The following is a 22,575-nucleotide window of genomic DNA, read 5'->3' as shown; positions in this document are numbered from 1 at the left end:
CTAATATAGTGTGCATAATAAGTAGAATCCTATGTTCAACAAAACATATATATTGTAATTTGAAATAACAACAAATCCATAAAGGCTATTTCACAAAAAGACCATGTTTTTAAACAGTTGTAAAATTAAAAAATCTGTACATTATTTTGTAATCAAATAAAACATAATTTATCAGTGTAAATACCCATCTAAACAATAAATGTAATCTAGTCACTAAATATATCATCATCATTTTTTTTAACTACATCATAAATTATGAATTTACACAAATATATACAGCTGAATATGTTTTAGCATCAACAGGATTAATTCAGTTAATTTTAGCTCATTATTTTACTATAAATATGCTGTAACATAATTTATCATCTACACAAATAAATATATGCCCAAATTCTGAAAAATTCCTTATTACTTAAAAGAAACAAAAAAGACAGAAATTCCTTTTTATTTCTGTGCTATCTCTGATTATTCACTGTTCTGTACTTATATGACCAAATAAATATTTTTCTGATAAAGGTAGAGTCACACTAACATCAACAGTTTCTTCATCTGATAAAAAAACTTCTTAATGAAATTATAAAATATTTGTTTTAGAACAGAAAGCACATTTTACTTTTAAAGATACAATTTTATGAATATATATAACTTACTGCTTCTCCTGTCCTCCCTGGAGTACCAGGCTCACCTGGTTCACCCTAGATAACAAAACTTTATGATAAATATCACATTTATGCTGTAAAGAATTACAAGGAAAACCCATAATATTGTGTTAAATTAATATTTATTATACACAGGTATATAGGTTGTATACTGATTATTATTAGCATTGTTCAATAGTTCATCTATGCCATGTCATTACAAACATACGAAAAAGTTTATCACCAGGACTATGATAGAGGTTGTTGGTGTTATTTCATGTATTAACATAATAATATTTTTCTTCATACACCTTGCACAATTGGTAATTAAACATTATTCAATATTTCTTGTTCTGCTATTTCAAGAAGTAGTACCAATATTTTTCTACAAGATTCACTATAAAAAAAGTCTCATAAACTTGTAGATTTATCTTCAGAACATCTTAGTGAATAGAAAAACTTGTTTTTCTGTTATTTGGGCCAGTTAATGTGTAGAAAAATACTTTTAATACAAACTTGGTATTGTTATTTTTTGTGTTGCATTTTATGTCTAGAAGATGATTTTTATATAATACTGAACAAAGCACAGCAATATTAGAATCATGTGGCACTCAATTTTACCAGTAGGCGTACGGATAAATAAAGCGTTATCAAAGAAAAGGACTTGTTATGTATTTCATACATATGTAAACAAAGCATTTTAGTGTACAACAGAAGTGTTCAGTAACTGCAAGATGACAATTTCAATGAGTATCCCTCTTAAGAAAAGAATAAAGATCAGTTAAAGTAAATGAATTATTTCTTTTATTAAATGTTTTCCTACATAAATTGCACTGAATATTAAGTTATAAGAATTAAAGAAAAATTAATCTTATTTATCTTAGTAATTTGCCAAGCTGTAACTAGTAAAAAGAAAGTAACAGATCTAGCATGTTAAACCTTACCCGTGGTCCTGGAATGGGAATAGCTGGTACTTGTGGACTTGGAACTTCATCTGGATATGGCTGTTCCTGGAAAAAACAGAAATATCCATTCTAAACATCAAGCTAATAGAAGTCACGTTTCTATATATGATATATATCAATATCTACTTGCTTTAAATTATGACAAATTGCATATATAATATAAAACAAATCTTAAAAGGAAAGGATACTATTTGGATATCCAAACTAAACATTTTATCAAATGTTTCTTCCAGACTTATTCTTATTTATAATTATTACAGATGGCTGAATGTATTATATGAAAACAATTTTAAATATGCAAATCAGCAAATCACGTGACAACCACAACTAATATAAGGTCATATTGGAACATTATAAATCAGAACATTTTGACATTGTTTGGCATTTCATAGGAAGTGTGATGCCAATAAAAACTCACCACTTTTGGGAAGGGTAGGTAACAACCTTTCCAACACAAAGTATTCATACACTCAGATCATAAAGATGGGTTTGATTAGGGATTTAGGGATATTCCTTGTACTTAATGGTATGAAAAAGAAAGAAATACTTGGTGTACCAGAACCATCCTGAAAGTCATATCCTAGCCAAAGTAAGAAATGTGAAAAAACATGAAAGAGAATCTCTATCACATACATCACGCAGCTATAGAATGAAATGAAGACATGCCTAGCAAATTAATGAATGCACTGCCTATATATATATATGGATCAGACTGTTAATATGGGTGCTGGGAACTATCATTCTCATACATTAGATAGTTTATAGAAAGACTGTAAAGGGGGGAGGAGTGGGCTTTCGACATGATAGCTTTACTTTATAACAGAGTTTTTTTTGCAATAGAAACTACTCTGCAGGGCTATTGTCAAGATGTACAGTCATCAGAAAGGGCATGATCAGATGTGGCAACATGGACTTTAACAAACTTTAACAAGGCTCAAAAATCATTTTAATATAATGTAATCAACCTCTGTATTATTATGAAAAGATAAAATTAGTTATAAGGTAAATAAATCGATACAGATACAATAACATTTTTCAGAAGCACTGCAGTTACATTTCAGATATACCTTAATTGAATCATCACATTAATAACAATGTAAGTTGAAAGTACAAATTCATGCATAATTTGTGTTTGTTATACTTATATCCTCTTGTGCTGTTGGTTTAAAATTGGTAATTCATGACTGTATCATATATAATATCATACTGTTGTAAAATGTTCAATCCTTGGGAGGTTCTTTTGGATGATTTGGTAAAAATAATTCCAAGACCAGTCCACATAACGATAAGAAATTAGCTCATATTTTCAGTAAACATTTCCTACAGTCACATTTAATTAAATGTTATAGGCCTAATTTCAAATACGGGGTTTCCATAGAAACCACGAACCTAATGTAGGCCTAATTTACTTAATTTTAGTCAGTAAATTATAATATAACTCACCAAATACCAGAAGAGATCCTATAACTCTCGCTACTGACGCTAATAACTTTTGATATTGAACTGGCTAAATCAATCAACCAGTGCTCACTAAACCCACTGCTTAGCTTTCTAACTCATCTGACTTAATCATTTCTGACTATTCTATATATTGTACCCTTGTTTCTACTTATCACATGAACCTTGTTGATTATTAATTTTCATGAACTTTCTAGATCTTTAGGTCATCCTAATGATGAGCTCCCTATAGAAAACATCGAAATTAAAACTTTGAAAATGTAGCTTACAACAATAATAATTTTTGTATTCTAACATAAAAAAACACTAGCAATATCTAGTGCCTCATTGAATAGCTGTGTAAGTTGTAACATACATACATACAGTCATATGAAAAGCTTTAAAATTTACATTTCATTATTTACAGCAAATACTGGAACATTTTAATCTGTATATTTAGTTGTGTATTGAACCACCTTTTTTTTCCCTTTTATAATAAACATTAATACTGTCAGTTTACTAAGTACTACAGAAGCAGATCAATAATAACATAAAGGCTACACGTGTATAAACTGTATATAAAAACAATGATACACTTACTGGGCGAACTGTTTCTTCTGGTCCAACCTGTTCAGGATCTGGAAAAAACGTAAATAAGATTTATTCAGTAAGTGAACATCAGCTAGAATCTTTTTTTTTTTCAACCAAGTTATCTGTTTTTATAACTAATGTTTTATGATTTATCATAACATTACTATATAACCTAAATTTGCAAAATAAAAAATTACGGTGAAAGAAAGTATTATAACTGTAAAATCAGCTGATAAAAAGTAAAACAACATAACAACAGTTTCAACCGTGTATTTACTAAAATAATTTAAAATTACATGAAATTATAATTTTTCCTGTACATTGCTTGAAAATTAACCTCCGAGAAACAAGATAGCATGACCAATCTTAACAAAAGAACATGTAATCATAATGAAAACATCCAGTGGCGTTGCTACAGGGGGGGGGGGGATTGCCCCCCCATTGCAATTTTATTGATTATTCGGAAATTTCGGCATCTGAAAATCTACATAACACAAAATGTTAAATTATTTCAATTATAATTATTTTCAGTGCAGTATATGTTGCAGTTTTTGTCTAAAAAAGCCACACTTGCATGCGTTTCCAAACCTTGTTATACTAATGCGTATATATTTGTCGATTTCTGCTTCAAATGCAGCAGCTGAGAAATCGTTCAACAGAATGAAATTGATCAAATTATATCTAAGATCAAGCAAGTCCACAAAATGACTTTCAGGGTTGGCTTTTGTCAGCATTGAAAGAACAAATATCAAGCAATTGATAAACTTTGACAAAGTCATAGACATATTTGCAGAAATGAAGAAACGCAAGATAGTTCTGAAGTAATTGTTGTTAATTCTGTTGTTCAACTTCAAGTCAAAACTGAAATAAAGTTCTATGGCCCGAACTGACTCAATGTTCAGCGCAATAGTAAGTAATAAATTCATTGTTTAGTAACTGAATTAATTATGTCTGATTCTGCTAATGTTAATTGCTAAGAAGTAATGATTTCCGAAACTTTCCAAGTTTTTGTAATCCCACCCCCCGACTCCTGAAAAACTTTGTAGCTATGCCACTGAAAACACCAATCCATGAACAGATGTAAAATGCCTTGTTTAGAAACAGATTAGAAACTAGTAAATAAGTATCCATTATGGTATAGTTGTACAGATATAAATGTATGTTCAATGTAGTCAAACATCTATATGTCGAAATGTTAGAGAACCTAAAAATTTATTCAAGATATCAGAGAGTCCGTATAGTCAGTTTGGGACTTTGATCTTAGTTTTGACCTCAAGTAAATGTGGAGTATTAGATACGGTAAACGTCAATTAAAGGAAATGGACGGGACCAAATTCCACAATGAATAACAACCATGTATTTCGCATATCCAAGTTCTAGATATACTAATTTTTAACTGTATTTAATCGGCAAGGGAAAAAAACAACAAGATATTTTGAACTTTTTTTTCAATGAAAAGTTACTACTTCTTTAGATAACTACTTAATATAAAATAAAACCAAGAAAGTTAATATGAGAAATATATACAAATATATAATATACAATTACATAATCACAGAAGAGTATTAACATGGTTTAAGACTGCTCTAATTTTATTTATATTGTGTATAACCAGCAGTGTAGTTCTGAAGTGTAGACAGCGGTAATTTTTCGGACTTACATCGCTAAAATCCGGGGTTCGATTTCCCGCGTTGGACACAGCAGATAGTTTGATATGGCTTTGCTCTAAAATAAACAACTTACCAGGCCTTGTAGCAAATAAAAATTTTCTGGATAGTATATATACATATTGATAGTTTTGTATTAGCTACATTCAAAATAACTTGGTAAGAATTTTTCGAACTAAACAAAGAAAATTGGAGAAGTTACACATTATGTGAAGAAGTAATAAAGATTAAACTTTTTTCGAAATTAATGTATTTCTTTTTGGCAATGGTGTCTTGACCACTGTATGGTTGATAGGGTGCAAATAACAGATTTTTCTGAAAAAAACACAACAGGAAAATAATTTGAAAAGTAAACTCATGAAATAAAGAAATACTGAAAATCTTAGTCACAAACTTGTATATCTACAAATTATGTTGTATGCGAACTGAAATAGATATACAGGTCTTACGAGTCAGAATCTTTGCCGATTTACGAGTGCAACTTTATAACTTTATTCAGTTAGTCTCAAAAATATGTTTCATTGATAAGTCACGAAACCTAGCACACTCTTAGTCAAAATGTTTGCCTACTGTTCTATACTGATGCTATTGTCTGCATGCATAGAGTAGTTATTGAGTAAATTCCCGAGTAGTAACAGAGAAGGTAGCGTATGATTGGACAAATATGTACGAGTTGTTATTCTGGTCTGTATAAGTTGTTTGAGCATTTGTTTGTTAAAATACACATACATACCTGTTTTGTATAAAGTGAGTGTTTTTGGAAAATCTTTTTCGAAACAGGCCAATGCTTTGTTCAGACAATTTCTCGTACTAAGTGTAGAGTCATGCCTCGTCACGTGCCAGAAGTTATAGGGCATAAAATTGTTCGACTGTCCAATAATGATATGAAGCAAACGGACTAGGATACCCCTAGTGTACTCTCTTCAGAATCCTGAAACGTCATCGGACTACAGGAAACATTATTCCAGGAAAGTTTACTGGTAGACGCTAGAAAACTATTGACTGAGATGCTCGTGTTTTGATCAGGTTAACACGTCAAGGTCGAAAAAAGTCTTACAACACCTTACGACAGAAATGACATGAACACATTCATTCCTGGGCATCCAGAAGAACAGTGAATAGGAGACTGGCCAAACAAGGTTATTTTGCGAGAAAGAATATCTTCAAACCGATATTAACCAGAATTCACTGCTGTCACCGAGTTACTTGGACAAGACAGCATGCCAACTTACAGTTAGGGCACTGGCGACATGTCATCTTTTCAGATGAGTCCTGTTTCCAGCTTGTTAAACTGATGGTAGGATTCGTGTTCGTCGTTTGACTCGAAAACGGATGAGGAAATGTTTTCTTTCTCACAGGGAACACACCGGAGGTGGTGTAGTACATTTTTGGCAGCTATTCACCAGGTTGCTCTTCATTTCCTCCAGGGAAACGTCAATGGTGTCTCCTACAGGCATTATATGGAAAAGATATTTGTGCTATGCTAAAGAAAGGTTTGGCAATAACTTTGTGTTCCAGAATAACAGTGCCACTACTCACAGTGCGCGTATTATACAGGATTATCTCGACCACGAGGACGTTACAGGATTGCCATGGCCAGCAAAGTTTCCAGATTGTAATCCCATTGAGAACTGTTGGGCAGAACTGAGCCGGAAAATTGCTATCCACGATACTAAAACAGTTACTGTAGCTGAGTGGCAGCGCCTTCTAGTGACAAGTTGGTATGAAATCCCTGTGGATTACATCAATAACCTGATCGAGGTTATTAGAGTACGAGGAAGACCAACCAACTACTGAACGTTTAATATGAACTGATAAGAGGTTACAGACGCAATATATAATAATTTGATCATATATTTTGTCATTATATATGTTTTGATAAAGTTTTTGTTGTAACAGATGAAATGCTGAATCACACATATTCCTACAGGTGTTTGATAAAATTGTTTGATTTTCTAATAAATCGTTCATAATGTTCATAGAACCTGTTTCAATATACAAAGTACAAACGTAGATGTTTAACATAACATGCATCTCACAGTTTGACAGCGCTAAGAGTATTTATATTCCGTCTTGATAATAATGATCTTATTTGTTAGAAAATATGCAAACATTTTGGACGACCTAGCTATAAATGTCTTCTTAGCTTACACTTATCTATTTGAAATATCACTTGATTCGTTAATGGCAGTGATGTCCTATTCAAAATATAGCTGAACAATTAGTGGAATTTGATCATTTATTAAGGGGATCATTTATCGATTGCATTCAACTAATCGATTGTCCTCAAATGGGTTTGTTTGTTTGTTTATTTGTTTTTGAATTTCGCGCAAAGCTACACGAGGGCTATCTGCGCTAGCCGTCCCTAATTTAGCAGTGTAAGACTAGAGGGACGGTAGCTAGTCATCACCACCCACCGCTAACTCTTGGGCTACTCTTTTACCAACGAATAGTGAGATTGACCGTCATATTATAACGCCCCCACGGCTGAAAGGCCGAGCATGTTTGGTGTGACAGAGATTTGAACCCGCGACCCCCATGCCTGGCCTCTCAAATGGGACTTTTATAGTTGTAATAATGAAAATATTATAATTGGAAACACTAATTTCGATTAGGTGATTTTTTTGTGAGTTGTGACACTAATAAGTTAAGTTGAACAACCTTGAATTAATCGAAAATGATAACGAGAAGTCATAATGACAATATTTCGATTATTGGATAGTTGGAATAATTAAAAACAATAATTTGAATTAGTTGATTATTTTATGTAACATCAATCGATATAATCGATGATGATATATGAAATCGAGTTATTTGCCTAGCTCCATTTCACAAACCATAATTATCGAGTATACGAGTCATATTGTTCATCACAGTTTTGCTGAATGATTTTGCAGTCAATTTGATGAATCGAATATCACAAGATTAGAGAAAATTTAAACAAGCTTGTTACTTGATTATCGTAGAATTTTCGAAAACATAAACTTGTACTGAAAAACCATTTAGATAATTGTAGTATCCTTAGGTTTTTACTTAGAGTGTTAAAACAGGTCTGATGAATAACAAGAGATATGACAAGATATTTATTGCAGAGTAGTTCTGAATTTCTCTGGCCTATTTCATGAGAAAGAAAGAGACTAAACACAATGTGAGAAACAACAAACAGTCTTTATTAATATCACAAACACAGCGTGTATACTTCCTTAGGATGCTGAACAGTCATTTTTATTACATTTAAGCTGTTTTTTTAAACTGTATTCGTCAAAATCATATACCAGACTGTGTAAGCCTAATGTTAGCTAATTCAAAGGTAACATCAAACATATACAGCGCACTGGTCAAGGAGTATGGTAACCCCCTCTCGCCCATATAAACACAGACAATATAGACAGCACAACGAAGACAGCAAATCAAAATGCAATTACCATTGAAACGCTTTAACAAAAACTACAGATAAAATGTAAACACAATACAAAATACAGAATCAAAATTTCACTATACAACATTTCGAAATAAATCCATTAAATATGATGACAGGATACTTCAAAGAGATAAAATGTAATTCTTTAACAGTGATTAATTTTATAATTTCACAACATAAGCATCCTTTTAAATAATGATAGCATATTCATATATAAATAGCACTTGATACTGATCATGTTTCAAATTACCATTTTAACAAATATCAGCAATAAACAGAAAAACATACCTTTTATTGCAAAATATAAACAAAAATATTTAATTGGTGAATAAGAATGATTAAATATAATATTACAGAAAGAACTCTCTCTCTGTTAAAATCAGAAAATGTAAAATAACAAAAAACACTACTAAATAATCCAAGTATAGAAATACATTATTTATATACTGAAAGGTAATAGCGAAAAAATTAATACTAAAAAACCTACAAGAAGTTCCTGCAAAATAAACACAGATTCATGATAAACTAACAAAAAAAAATAGAAGGATATTCACATTTATACATAAAAAATGAAACACTTAAATGGTAATAATAATAATAATAATATACTGAAATATGTAAAGAACAAAGAATGACTCAACTAAATACTTTATAAATAACACACACGTTTTTTATTTATATAAGAAATACATTTACAAAAACACATTGAACATTACTTCCCCTAAAAAGAGACTTGGTAATAAATAATAAACAAAATGAACAAAGTAAACAAATAAAATGAAGAAATGCCGAAGTTCCAATAAAATATACAACATACATATATAAACACAGAAAGAAAGAAATATATATAAATTTACACTTACCCAACAGCAAGCAAGAGGTATAATTCCCCTTACCCCAACCCCATCCACAGACTCTCCAAAGGAGCAGTTGACTGACAATTAGCTCCAGTTGTGACAAGGGTGATGTCTTGGTCCATTCCAAGGCTTTTTGGTCTGCAGCAGCTCTACATACTGCTGGCAGACGTTTTCTTCCAGTTGAGATGGAGAGGTGTCTCTCTAAAGCAACCAGTCCTCCTCGTGATTGTATAAAGCTCAGGCCTCTGTTCACTTTGCTGTCATCTTCTGACAATGTTGCTTCAGAATCGAGATCTGCAGTAAGGTTGTTGAACAGTGATGATGGTAGGTGAGCTTGTTGGTATGTTGGTTACCAGTTGCTATTGTGGTAATTTATGGCCCTCTTGGGCTGTTGTGTCTAGAATGTAGTTGAATTGGAGAGTTCCTCTCATTCACTTGTAACTTTGTGCCACCTATGATGTTAGTGCCAGAGTATGCAGTGGTACCTGGCCAGTTATAGTGCTGTGGGTCATAACTTTGCCTGTGCTAGTATTCTGCAATTCTCTATGGCTACAGTTCAGTCCTTATCCCTCAACTCTGAAACACCATCCCAGGATCCAGTCGACCCTTAGGATGTAGTGGTCCCCCCTCAGGGTGATGCACATCTTGTTGACACTTCTTCAAGGCATTTGGTTACCCAATAATGTGGCACTACTAGATAGGTGGCTCCTGATGCTGTGAAGTCTGCTTTGACTCCTTCACTGGAGTAGAAGTTGGCATAAGCAGTGTCTTTGGCCTTTGGTCCATAAACATATTCGGTTCTGTCATCGATGCTAGGTCTGTTGGCTTATCAGCAGCTGGTATTAGTACAGCCCAGGTGAGTTTGGTATTGACTGACCAATTCATGGTCAATGGAGTCTTCCAGGCCGCAGGAGGCCTTGGGACTAGTCTGACAAGTGACACAGTGAGGTTTCTTACATATGATGCATCAGCTAGTAATGCATATTTATCGGTTGATTTTGCTGTGTCGAATGTATAGTCAGCAATGGGAGTCTTAGGGTTGGCTTTGTTTGCCAGACCTTCACTAATCAAAATGTTCTGGGTGTATTAACTCTTGTCATATCCACTTTCCATTATGCAGCATTGGAAAAAAAGGGCCAGACTTGCTGGAATTAGATAAATATCACTAACTCGTTGAAAATAAAGAAAGCCAGAAGTGCCAAGAATTCTATCTTATACACAGAAAGTCCGGATTGAAAATATAAACTCAGCTAAATTTTGATTGTTCAGAACGTCAGCCAGATGTTAAGGATGTTAAGAGGGTCTTAACTGTCTGGATACAACCACACTCTTCTTTAAAACTACCCTTACAAACAGGATATCAAACCAAGTGCTTTGATAAAGCAACATTTATCTGGCCTTCACGTGTTTCCATACCTGATACCTCCCATAGAAGATGTATCCCTAATACATGTGAACTTCTTGGTCCTTCAAGCTTTTGTGGGTCTCTGCTTGACGAATGCCAATAGTTCTTCTACTCTCTGTTGCCGTTCCTATGACAATGTCCAACACAGCTTACTTTCTGGTTGTTACATAAACAGAGCCTGGGTCCAGTAGGAAAGGAATCAAGGATCAAGACTGCAAAACTGGTTAAAACAAAAATTGGCCGACTCAGATTAGTAGTCTGCCAGACTAACTTATTAATCAACTCCACATTACGACTCTCTTCCAGAAACAAATTTAGAATTAACTAAAGTTTCATCATGTGAGTGTTACTTTACACTTCTGGCAGTACACTTAAAGCCTGCATTTTCATACATCTTAAGCTGTACCTAGCACCGAAACTTTGTCAATTAAATATTTAAAAACTGTGCTTATAAAATATATCAATCTGCTAAATTCAAAATATTCCATCTTAACTAAATAAACACAGGGTATACTGGTTTTACATTTGACATCCAAGTCACTGTCTGGGAATATTACTTGCTGTTGATAATTTAATACATTCATTCATATTCCCATTCAATACAACTGAAATATCTTTCATTACTTTTACCAAAACACAACAGATATAACTGTGTTTTCTCTCATGTGTAGTGTAGGTCTCTTTGTTACTTGTATCTTTCCATGAAAATTCACTTCCTGTTGATTATTTCAATGTCAAAATTAAAACATTAGTAGTAATGAAAATATATGGAGTTCTGTATCTTCAAATAATACTTCACAGATCAGTAATCACAATTAATATCATGTCATTATGTTTTAACATCTAGATCACATACTTTGTCTCCATTCACAAGCTGTTTAATAGTTTGTTCTTTGTGTAATTAACCCACTTATGTTATTCAACGCTTACCAATATATTTATGTAATGTTCACACACGTATACAAGGCCACATGCATGTATCTATTAATACCTATATATTGCAATATACATAAATCACAATTACATGTGATTTCATACACCAACAGCTCAAACAGACTGATTTTGAATCTGGTGCAAATTAGTTTAATAATATTCTCAGGTTACTTTCTGAAGCTAGAACTCAGTTGTTGTGGTCCTTTAATGTGTTCAAAATTGGAAATCATACATTCCATTGAGATAAGTGAAAAATTTGTTGGAAGAGCAATTTTTATAAAATACTCTTCCTTAAAAAAGAGTAGTAAGTATAAATGATATAAAAAATGTGTAATTTTCAGCCGTATATAAACATAGCTTAAAGGCTGAGGGATATTAGTTGTTACACTGTAATAATGCTATGTAAGCCGAAGTTTGATGTTATAGGAAGTTTATGTTATACCAAAAGTATGTTGCTCATGTAAGTGTTATTTTAAAAACTATAATGATTAGTTTTACATTTATATTTGTACATTCTCATGAACATAATGGATCTTACAACTACTTTTAAATTGTGTCCATATGTTACTGTAGGTTATAAATTTATAACATGATTGTATGAAAGTCTGGCATTCTAAACTTTTTGTGAAACTTAATGAGAACATAAGCCATTAATAAATTTTTCTTATTGGATTGATATATTTCTCTTTTTAAAATTTTGTTATTTTTCAACAAGAGAAATTAGTTGAGGAGTGAAAGTTTCTGCTGAAAAGTGCTAATTTGGAACGATTATTTGGTGTGGAGAGTGCCAAAAATCCTGGTATTTAACATCTAAGGGCTGTCAAACGCACACTAGTTTTATTTTCAGGCATCACAAAATAATCATTAACAAAACTCAGCCATAGATACTATTCAGGTAATATTCTTGTAAATCAGGATTAATATTCATATTTTTATAGCAGTGTATATTAGTAAACACTTAATGGAAGCACAACCTCCTCACTGCACGTGGAGAAGCTACATACACTCGTAAAGTGTATGGAGGAAAATCCAGAAAGGATCATGTGGCATGCTGTACATAACGTTTTCAATTGGCCAATCAATTGAATGATTCTATAGACACGTCAGACAACGTTTCTTATCACTTAGGAGCTCAGAAAGCAAGGTTGGAAACCCGGCTGAGTTTTCGAACTTCTAGCTGTCATCTACAGTTGTGCATACTGTTAGTGGTCCTGGTATTACAGGTACAAACATCAGCTATTCTAACTGTGTGTGAATCAATCAGATATCATATGATATCCTAAGGATATTCAATATCAATAACTCGAAATATAAGGTTCTCAAAGCCTATTCAGTCTAATTAATCTTATGATCAACATATCATCCTAATTCTAGGTAAATGAGTGGTAATCAGACAATGTAACAAGTATATCATACTTTACAATACAACCAACAGCTAAGACAGCAAAGGTTGCAAAGCCCTTTCAGATGAGTTTTCAAATATCTACCCACCGTCTTCAGTTGTACAACTGCTGATACAGTAGGCATTACATCTACTGGTACCAACTTTCCTAGCTTCATGATAATCAAGAGGGAATCATATAATGTAGTTCACACATTAAACAGTGAATATTACTCGATATCTAAGAAAGCAAGGATCTCCACTTTCTTTCATGATAATCAAGAGGGAATCATATAATGTAGTTCACACATTAAACAGTGAATATTACTCGATATCTAAAAAAGCAAGGATCTCCACTTTCTTTCAGCAATTGATTTCTTAATCAAAGGACTGTTCTAGATGTTAATAATTGTGACTAATCCCAGTCATGCCAATCGAGAAACCGCCAGTGATAATTTTGACTGACCATTTGAGCTGTCTCTTGCCTTTTGATCTGGATATTCTTTATCTTTCTCATCGTGAACAGCCAGAGCAGTATTCTCAGCTCTTTCCTTCTTACCTTCTGGATCAGATTTGATCTCCTTTTTTTATTCTTAGTCGAGCCAATTCATTGGAGGTTTTTGGTATTGTATAGATGCAGGTGGTCAACATGCACTATGCTCACTTCCATGCCCTTGACTACTGAAACTCATATATTAATGGGCTGACTAGTCAGAGCACAATTTAAGGTCGTTTCCAGTCGCTGCTGAGTGGCTTCTGCTCCACTTTAAAATACTAAAGCCACACCTAGTGATCATACTGGTACATTTGTTCCTTCCCTGCCTTATCATAGCTTATCTTCTGTCATATAGCAGTCTTTTTCTAGATTTTCATATGTGTAAACTAATGCAGACGTGTTAGTAAAACTATGGTGCCCTCCAGTCTTTGGGTTATGCAAAATGTTGATAATCGTGTGCCTCAAAATTCTCGAGACCACTAGCTACGAAACAAGCTTAGCATTAAAGCTCGATATTTGATAACACTCATACAGCACACCATCCTGCACTACCCACTGCTTGTACAAGTGCCACAGTTTACGTGCATCTATGCAACATTCTTCAGTCTGAGCTGACAAAGATTTACCGAGCTGCATGAGAAGGATCATCCATACTAGATCTATGTTTTTCAGCGTCTTTTTTCAGAGATTTCAAAGTGTTAATCATGGCATCTATCCACTAGTAAAATCTCCAATTTTATGGCTTTTCTTCATCATGGCAGAAATGGTTTCAGCTTCCACATAGTGTCCAGGTTTTGGATATTCAATAAACAGACAGGGTCTCACAATGTCGTGTAACAATAATGTAGCCCAGACAATGCTGTATGACAGAATCATACTTCTGTAATGTTGCTATATGTGAGATCTGCCAGTGTTCTGGCCAATCCTGCATCATCCAGGAAGTCTATCCCTCGCCCTTCTACTCTGACAAGCATAAACAATATCACCAAACTTTTAGTTGTAACCCATCCATTGAATTACCTATGTTGGTGGCTAGACCTTACTTGAGCTCTATTAGCATTCCATAGCTGTAATAGCAGCTTTCACTGCCTGTTGTTAGTTTCCCTACATCTTTTGAGTCATTGATTGAAACTCACAGCTTTGTCCATTTTGCTGACTGAATGGCAAGATATGGACAGTTCACTCAAAGTAACCCAATGTTCCACAGGCAAAGCAAATATTTTGCTCCTCCCTTCCCTAATAATATCTGGGTGAAGGCATCATCAGCATAGGTTTCAGCATATAAACCATAGAAGGACCAAAATAGTCTTGCTCATTCAGTGGGTACCAGTGTGGCTCCATTGTACTCCCAGGATGAGTGAGTGGTTGATTAATCCTCAGATGGACTCAAGTCTGACTTAGTGTAGATATCTTGGTAAGATACTAGTTGAATGTACTGTTACTGCCACTGCAGGTTTCTTTCTCTCTTGGGAAAGTTCCAAATTACCACTTCCCTCGGAATAGGTGAGAAGATTTCTTACATACAAGAGGTGCTCCATCATCTCACAGGGTAGCTCTTCCATAAACTTGTCAATAACAATATTATTGTGATCTGTTAAAGAAATTGCAAGATAAGCATTATTATGAAAACGACAGATAATCTATGCAAGTACTTAAATTCCCTGTGGTACCCCTCTTCCAAGCCCTTAACTTAGCTCGATGGATTGATCAATTTTCCACTGGATTAAACCTTCAACATAAGTCAGCAAGAACTGTCTTATGAACCCAAAGTTGTTCTTCACTCAAGCCCTTAATGGAGTCTAGGTCTGAATCATCTAGACTCAAGATCAAGGGTTGCATAACCTTCTTCAGAGATCAGCTATATCAAGTAGTTACATACCTGAAACGTTTCAGAAAATGCTTCTAATCTTTCTTTGTTGCCCTTCACTCTGTTTTCCTTCACTCATAGGGACCCGTGGTAATTCAAGGCCAAGATCTTTCCCTCACAACCTCTCGGCCATTACTTGTGAGAGTAGTCGATGTATGGTTCAAGTTAGAGCAACAAGTTGCTTGTCAGCAGCTCGTCCATCAGCTCTGAATTACCCAAACCTCCCCCATAAGCCATAGTTGCCTCAACAATATACTTTCAAGCCCAAATAAGCTCACCACCGCATTCACCATTTGATGTCTGCCATCAAACGTGATGGAGAGATAGTTCCTGTTGGTGAATTTCGTCCACCAACATTGTCTCTCTTGACCATTCTTGTAATGGCTATGACCAGAGCTGGGGCTGAATTGCTCTAGCTGGCAAAGGTTTAGGAGTCCTTTACAGACCACCACACTCAGCCTTAGACTTGTCAGATGCCACATCACTGCGAAAACCCTCAGCCATCTGTGCTTTTCATGCACCAAGGTCAATCAATCCCCAGAGGAAGAGCGTGAACAGCTATTCTGTGTATACCAGAAGTTATTGTCCTTCCTGAATCATCAGCTGGAACTCATAATCTTCTCAGTCTTAGTTGGACAGTCACCTTTATCGGTCCATAAGCTATTTTCTCTTAAATCTGTATTAGTTGAGATTATATATCATATTGTTTAAGCCTCACATTATGTAATTTAAAGGTAATGTGAGACTAATTCATAGTGACTAGTGCCACACACGTGATAGTCATTCTCATTTACATTTAATGGAGGTCTCAACCTCAAGGCATCACCTGACCTACCATTGAAGAATACTGTTGTTGACATCCTTGCACAAAGTGCAGTGTTACAGCCATACCCTACCATGGGTAGATCAGGTGTTTCTTTAAGAACAAAGGTAGCTAGAATGAAAGCAGATCAATGACTTTCTTGACAACTGACAAATTTTAGAAAAATATTATACTGAAATACAGAAAACTCATGATATGTTCATACACCAAACAAATAATTAGAAAATGATAGATAACAAGGAGCGCAATGTTTTTTTTTACCGAATATTTTTGTATTATGTAAAACAGTTATCTTTTTGTCGGGTAAAAGCTAAAACTTACTTCGCGATTCCAGTCGAGTCTTCCAACTCCCACGTGCAAATAATAAAATATACCTTCCATAAACTTGAGCTCCAGATTAAATGATAAAAACACTGCAACGTGATTTTACCAAATGGTCAATTTTATTAAAGGGTGCTGAGCACTCTACACTGCTAGCTTTCTAGTTTTCTTACCATCGGATGTTTATATAATACATATATATATAAAGAAAACATTAACAACCCTCTTAAGCAGAATATAATACCAAATACAGAATGTGTTTTCAAACCTATTTTCATATTAATTTTTATTTTCAGAGTTGTTTTTATCAAGAATATGCACTCTTTGGTGAGTTGGCTTTGCTCCATAAAAATATATAACACCCACCACCACCAGAGACATAAACAAACACATAAAACATGACTCAGAACATCTTGTTATGGTATAATGTTGTATTTGAAACTCATTAAACATAACTCTAAACAGTTAGCTAGGTTGTAATGGTATACTTGGATCTACATTACTACTTCACGTGTAGAATTGAGTAAGAGACACAGTTATTTATTCAAGAAAGTGATTGTCATTGTTATACAATCTGAGTTTGGTCTAAAATCATCAAAAGGTCTATAGATACAATTTTACATGGCATCAGAACATATTATTAAGCCATTTTCTGTTTTGAGCTACATAACCTTGGAATGGTAATAGATATATTTGTTACATAGTGAAAACTTAAATATTCTTGATTATTTTTACTCAGAATCAAACTGTTTTTTTCTATCTGATAAATACTGGAAATACATTCATGTACAACAAAACCTTTAAGAAAACTCACCAGCACATATTGGACAACACTTCCCAAGAGGAATATATTTCTGGGTTTTACATTCTATATCTGGACAATCTTCGGTGTCACAAATCGTGTTGCCCAACAAACAGCGACAAATGGTACAGGGATCAGGATTCCATTCATCCCCATCAGCATACCTGATTCCTTCAAACTCACAGCTTGTCGCTTCATCAAAACCTGTTAAAGGTATTCAGTGTGTATTATGATATTGTTCTAAGAAGTCAATATCTTATTAGAATTTTAATAAATCCCTCGTACCTGTTAAAATGTAAAAATAAGTCCTATAAGAGCACATAAAATTAACGAGGAGCTGAACAGGGTATGTGCAAGTATTAACATACCCACTAACACCTAATCTCTGAGTATAACTGGAATAATATGAAATTTTGCTGAGCAAAGCTGATATGTAAATAAGTAACTACTGACCATTTTTTATTCTGTAACGTTTTTCAAATAAAATCCAATTGTGACACTCAATAAATCTACAAGCTATTTCATACGATATTTATCATAAAGAAAAAAACTACTGATTGAAAACCGAAACAATCAAGCTTTGTCACTTCAAACCATCTCGTGATGTTCAAGGTAAAGTAAATGGTATATATATGAGGTTTGTTTATAGGCACAAAGCTACAGAATTAGCTATCTGTGCTCTGCCCACCACGGGTATCGAAACACGCCTTCTAGCGTTGTAAGTCCGCAGACATACAGCTGTGCCACTGGGGGACAAGACATTAGGATTTGGTTCTTTGGTAAATAAACAAGCTTATCCAAAAATCTTCAACCCATCCATTTTCGTTTTGATATGGCATGACCAAATTCTCAAAACAAAATTGCATGCTTCACTGTTTTAGACATTAATTTCTTTGTGTAACGATGTGCCGAGGTTCATGAATGCAGGGGTGAGTTTTCTAAAAACAGCAAAATGCATAAGATTGCTAAAGCTTATCATAAACCATAATAGGGCCTTAATATAAACAAGAACAGTATCAAATTGGATAATATAAGGCTTTAACTGATTATTTTCAGATTCATTTCCTACTGGACAAAAAAGCATTATGTGTGGCGTTGACGTTAATGTAAGATAATTGAAACACATCCTTATGATATATATATATCTTTCCTGTTCACTTGTATTTTAATGATATAAGTTCCCAATCATTAAAGTCCAAGCCAAGGTTACAGCAGTGACCTTAAGAAAACATATTCCACCTTCAAAGCAAGTGAATAGAAAGATAATTCGCATACAAAAGGTAGCACCGTAAGTTACATTAATTATATACCACATTTAAACTTTAGAAATTCTTAAATTTGTAGACAATAAATTATTATCAGCAATAAACTTGTGATAAGAAGTTGGGTACGTAATAACTGAACTTAATGATTTTCAAATTATTTAAAACTATAATAAACATAATCTTAGCTTCACCTTCTGTTAAAGATGTGGTTTGTTAATTGTTTGACTGATCCATAATGCGGTAAGTCCGTAATTACCACGGATGTATTAAGGTTAACTGGTGCTCTAGGCCCATAATTTTAAATGCGGCCCTTCCTCTTCGAATGGCTCACCAAGGATATTATACATCAACACGAGAACAACAATAAATTAAAATGTATGGGAAGTTGTTTTTATTATAACAAATTTCGAAATAAAATTTATTTTGCAACTTTTTTTTTCCTTCAGATTGTTGAGCTCTAGGCCCAAGCCTTGAAAGCTTATTGGTTAATATGTTTCCTGAAAACGAGTAAATAAATGCTAAGAATTAGTTATGGAAGACTTTCTGTCAGCTGATATAATACAGTCCTTGCTTTGTCACAACATAATCAGTACTGATAGATCCGTTTTCATTTAACTACAAAATCCTGTGTATAAACAACAGTGGTATGTTAATCACAATAGCTCTACGTCATCGTCAATGGTCAGTTGAAATAAGAACTTTCAAAGTTATAACTTTTGATTGTATCTACTGGCAGTATTTAATGTACGTAAAGTACGCATAGAACGACGTACGATAATGGTGACAAATTGCTCAATAAATTTGGCACACTGTACACTATCATAGTGTTATTCGTTCATTTCCCTATTAACGCTTCCATGGAGCCGTCCCTCCCCACCTCCCTTTTTCTCTTTAGTTATTTTTTAAACAATATTCAAATATTGCACATAACAATCTGCTGTAAATATAAAATATAGTTTTTAAATACCACCTCTGTTCAGTTGAGGCAAGTATTAGGAAAATATCATGGACATATTAGGTATTATATAACATCGGGTTTATTTCTTTTAGTTTTATTTAGCTTACCTGGAATATATACTTCTAAACAGATTAAAGTAAGTCATGGTACATTTTAAACAAATGTCTATGTTTTGCAGCATTGTAACTAAGCCTTCTAAGGTATTTTGTTATATGTTGTATTTATAAACAATATTTTAAATAATGTCCAACCATATCAAAATTAATACATTTATGAGACACGCTTGTCTCTCAAATAACAAAAGCTTGAAGAAGGTTCCGAAAAAAATTGTTGCTTGTTTGTTTGTTTTGAATTTCGCGCAAAGCTGCACGAGGGCTATCTGCGCTAGCTGTCCCTAATTTAGCAGTGTAAGACTAGAGGGAAGGCAGCTAGTCATCATCACCCAAGGCAAACTCTTGGTCTACTCTTTTACCAACGAATAGTGGGATTGACCGTCACTTTATAACGCCCACACGGCTGAAAAGGCGAGCATGTTTGGTAGGACGGGAATTCGGAGCCGCTGATCCAAATATACTTGCATTTTTATTATCTTATTTAAAATATATATATATATATATGTACACACGCACACACACACACACACACACATATATATATATGTATATATCCTTCTCAAGTGAATAATAAATAAATGTACATCTTACTGTAGCGTTATGCCTGATGCAGAGATGATTATAAATTTTAAAACAAAATGGTCGTTGAACAATTTTTACGACTATTAATTATTAATAATGAGGAAGAGTAAAGGTTCAGTTCTGATTTCTTATAGAAATACTGATACATTGTGTAGGTACAGAAAGGTACGGCTAAATTTATCCTAGTTTATGAAATATTATGATTGACTATAACTTATTTTTACAAGAAAGAAGAAATCAACTTTTGTCGACTAAATATGATTGCGGGCTAACACGTGGTAGAGCTTCAGATTTAACAAACCAGATTTGTATCAATGCGATATCACAAAATATTTCCCGCACTTTAAGCTAAGGGTGCATTATATGAGTAACAGTCAAGCCCTTAAGCATAGACTGTGGGTGGTAGGGTACTGCTAACTGGCTGTCTTCCCTTTGGTCGGTAGTTAGGGTACTGCTAACTGGCTGTCTTCCCTCTGGTCGGTAATTCAAAATTGGGGAAATCGGCAGAATAGCCTTAGTAGTTTTGCCATATATACAAAAATATATATTCGACTAAACACAGTTGACCACATTCACTTAGAAAGAAATTGTCTACTGAGGGTTAACCCACTTTATAGGAAGGGTGTTTCAGGTCCCATGCTACCCTTCGGTCTACTTCCTTCGTGTTGATCGTGCTCATTCTGATGGCCATTATTATTACTGTACAGCGGAGTAACTTCCATCGTAAAAAAAAAAAAAAACTTTTCTAAAGACAGCAAAGTCAAATAGATCAAATTTGTTGTCAGACTATATGTTTTTTATTATTTTTACGTATAAATGCATAAATCATATTGCATAAAAATGCAGTTATTTACTGAATGCATTAAGTAAACGTAAATTAAACACAAAAATAATGACATTAAGAAAACTGGAAAGTAGAAATAAACACTTTGTATGTATGTGTGGGTGTATACAAACGTTCCCAAATTGAATACATTGGGCAGGTCAATGAACCGCGTTGTCAAAATATTATCGTGTCCCGCAGAGAGAGGTTAGATAACTAATCGTAAATACGTTTTAATATATCATACTTAAGATATACATGTACTGTAGTTAAAAACTATTATAACTAGGTTATGCTATGGCTTTTAATTAATTAATTTTTATATCTAAAATGTCTAGAAAGGGGTATATACATGAACAAAACTACTCGCAGGTTTTTTTTTTTATTCAGATAAAATTCTGGAAAATTATTACTTTTTTTTAAATGAGTGTCTAAATTGTGATAAATCTGCGTTATAAACCAGGACAAGGGAACTTTCTTCTGAACACAATAGCCTATGAAATCAAATATAAACCTGATACTTACTTTCCCAGGGGATCAGAAACACATTTCCATTGTATAAGTGATATATATATATGTCTTCTCTGAAAATTGTATTATTTTAATGACCCCCTTTTACCCTTTCTCCCGTTTTTACTTATTATTATTATTACTTTGTTGTGTATTGATCTGAGTCAACTTGTGATTACTGTTTATATTTGTAAGTCACTAAAGTAACTATAACCCCTTGTCATACTGCATGCAATATAGTAGAGATTTAGTAAACATAGCTCCTTGTCATGCTGCATGTAATAGAGATTTAATAACTATAACCCCTTGTCATGCTGCATCTAATATAGTATTAGTAACTATAACCTCTTGTCATACTGCATGTAATATAGTAGAGTTTTAGTAACTATAACCTCTTGTCATACTGCATGCAATATAGTAGAGATTTAGTAAACATTGCCCCTTGTCATACTGCATGCAATATAGTAGAGATTTAGTAAACATTGCCCCTTGTCATACTGCATGCAATATAGTAGAGATTTAGTAAACATTGCCCCTTCTCATGCTTCATGTAAAGTAGTAGAGTTTTACTAACTATAACCCCTTCTCCTGCTTCATGTAAAGTAGTAGAGTTTACTAACTATAACCCTTCTCATGCTTCATGTAAAGTAGTAGAGTTTACTAACTATAACCCTTCTCTATGCTTCATGTAAAGTAGTAGTAGTTTATTAACTATAACCC

The 22,575-nt window shown here is 33.7% G+C and overlaps 1 protein-coding gene across 1 annotated transcript in view; it reads right to left on the bottom strand.

The window, feature by feature from the left end:
* The window catches only part of LOC106462287 (collagen alpha-1(I) chain-like), a 98,753-nt gene that overhangs the window by 61,083 nt on the left and 15,095 nt on the right, over nt 1-22,575 (bottom strand). The window contains exons 2-5 of the mRNA XM_013922188.2: nt 17,617-17,808; nt 3,641-3,678; nt 1,583-1,648; nt 651-695 (exon numbers count right to left, since the gene is read on the bottom strand). Coding sequence (XP_013777642.1) covers nt 651-695; nt 1,583-1,648; nt 3,641-3,678; nt 17,617-17,808 — 341 coding nt within the window. The remainder of the gene's footprint in view (nt 1-650; nt 696-1,582; nt 1,649-3,640; nt 3,679-17,616; nt 17,809-22,575) is intronic.

Source organism: Limulus polyphemus, unplaced genomic scaffold, assembly GCF_000517525.1.
Source record: "Limulus polyphemus unplaced genomic scaffold, Limulus_polyphemus-2.1.2 Scaffold1134, whole genome shotgun sequence".
NCBI lineage: Eukaryota > Metazoa > Arthropoda > Merostomata > Xiphosura > Limulidae > Limulus > Limulus polyphemus.
This window is presented reverse-complemented; position numbering and strand designations above follow the sequence as displayed.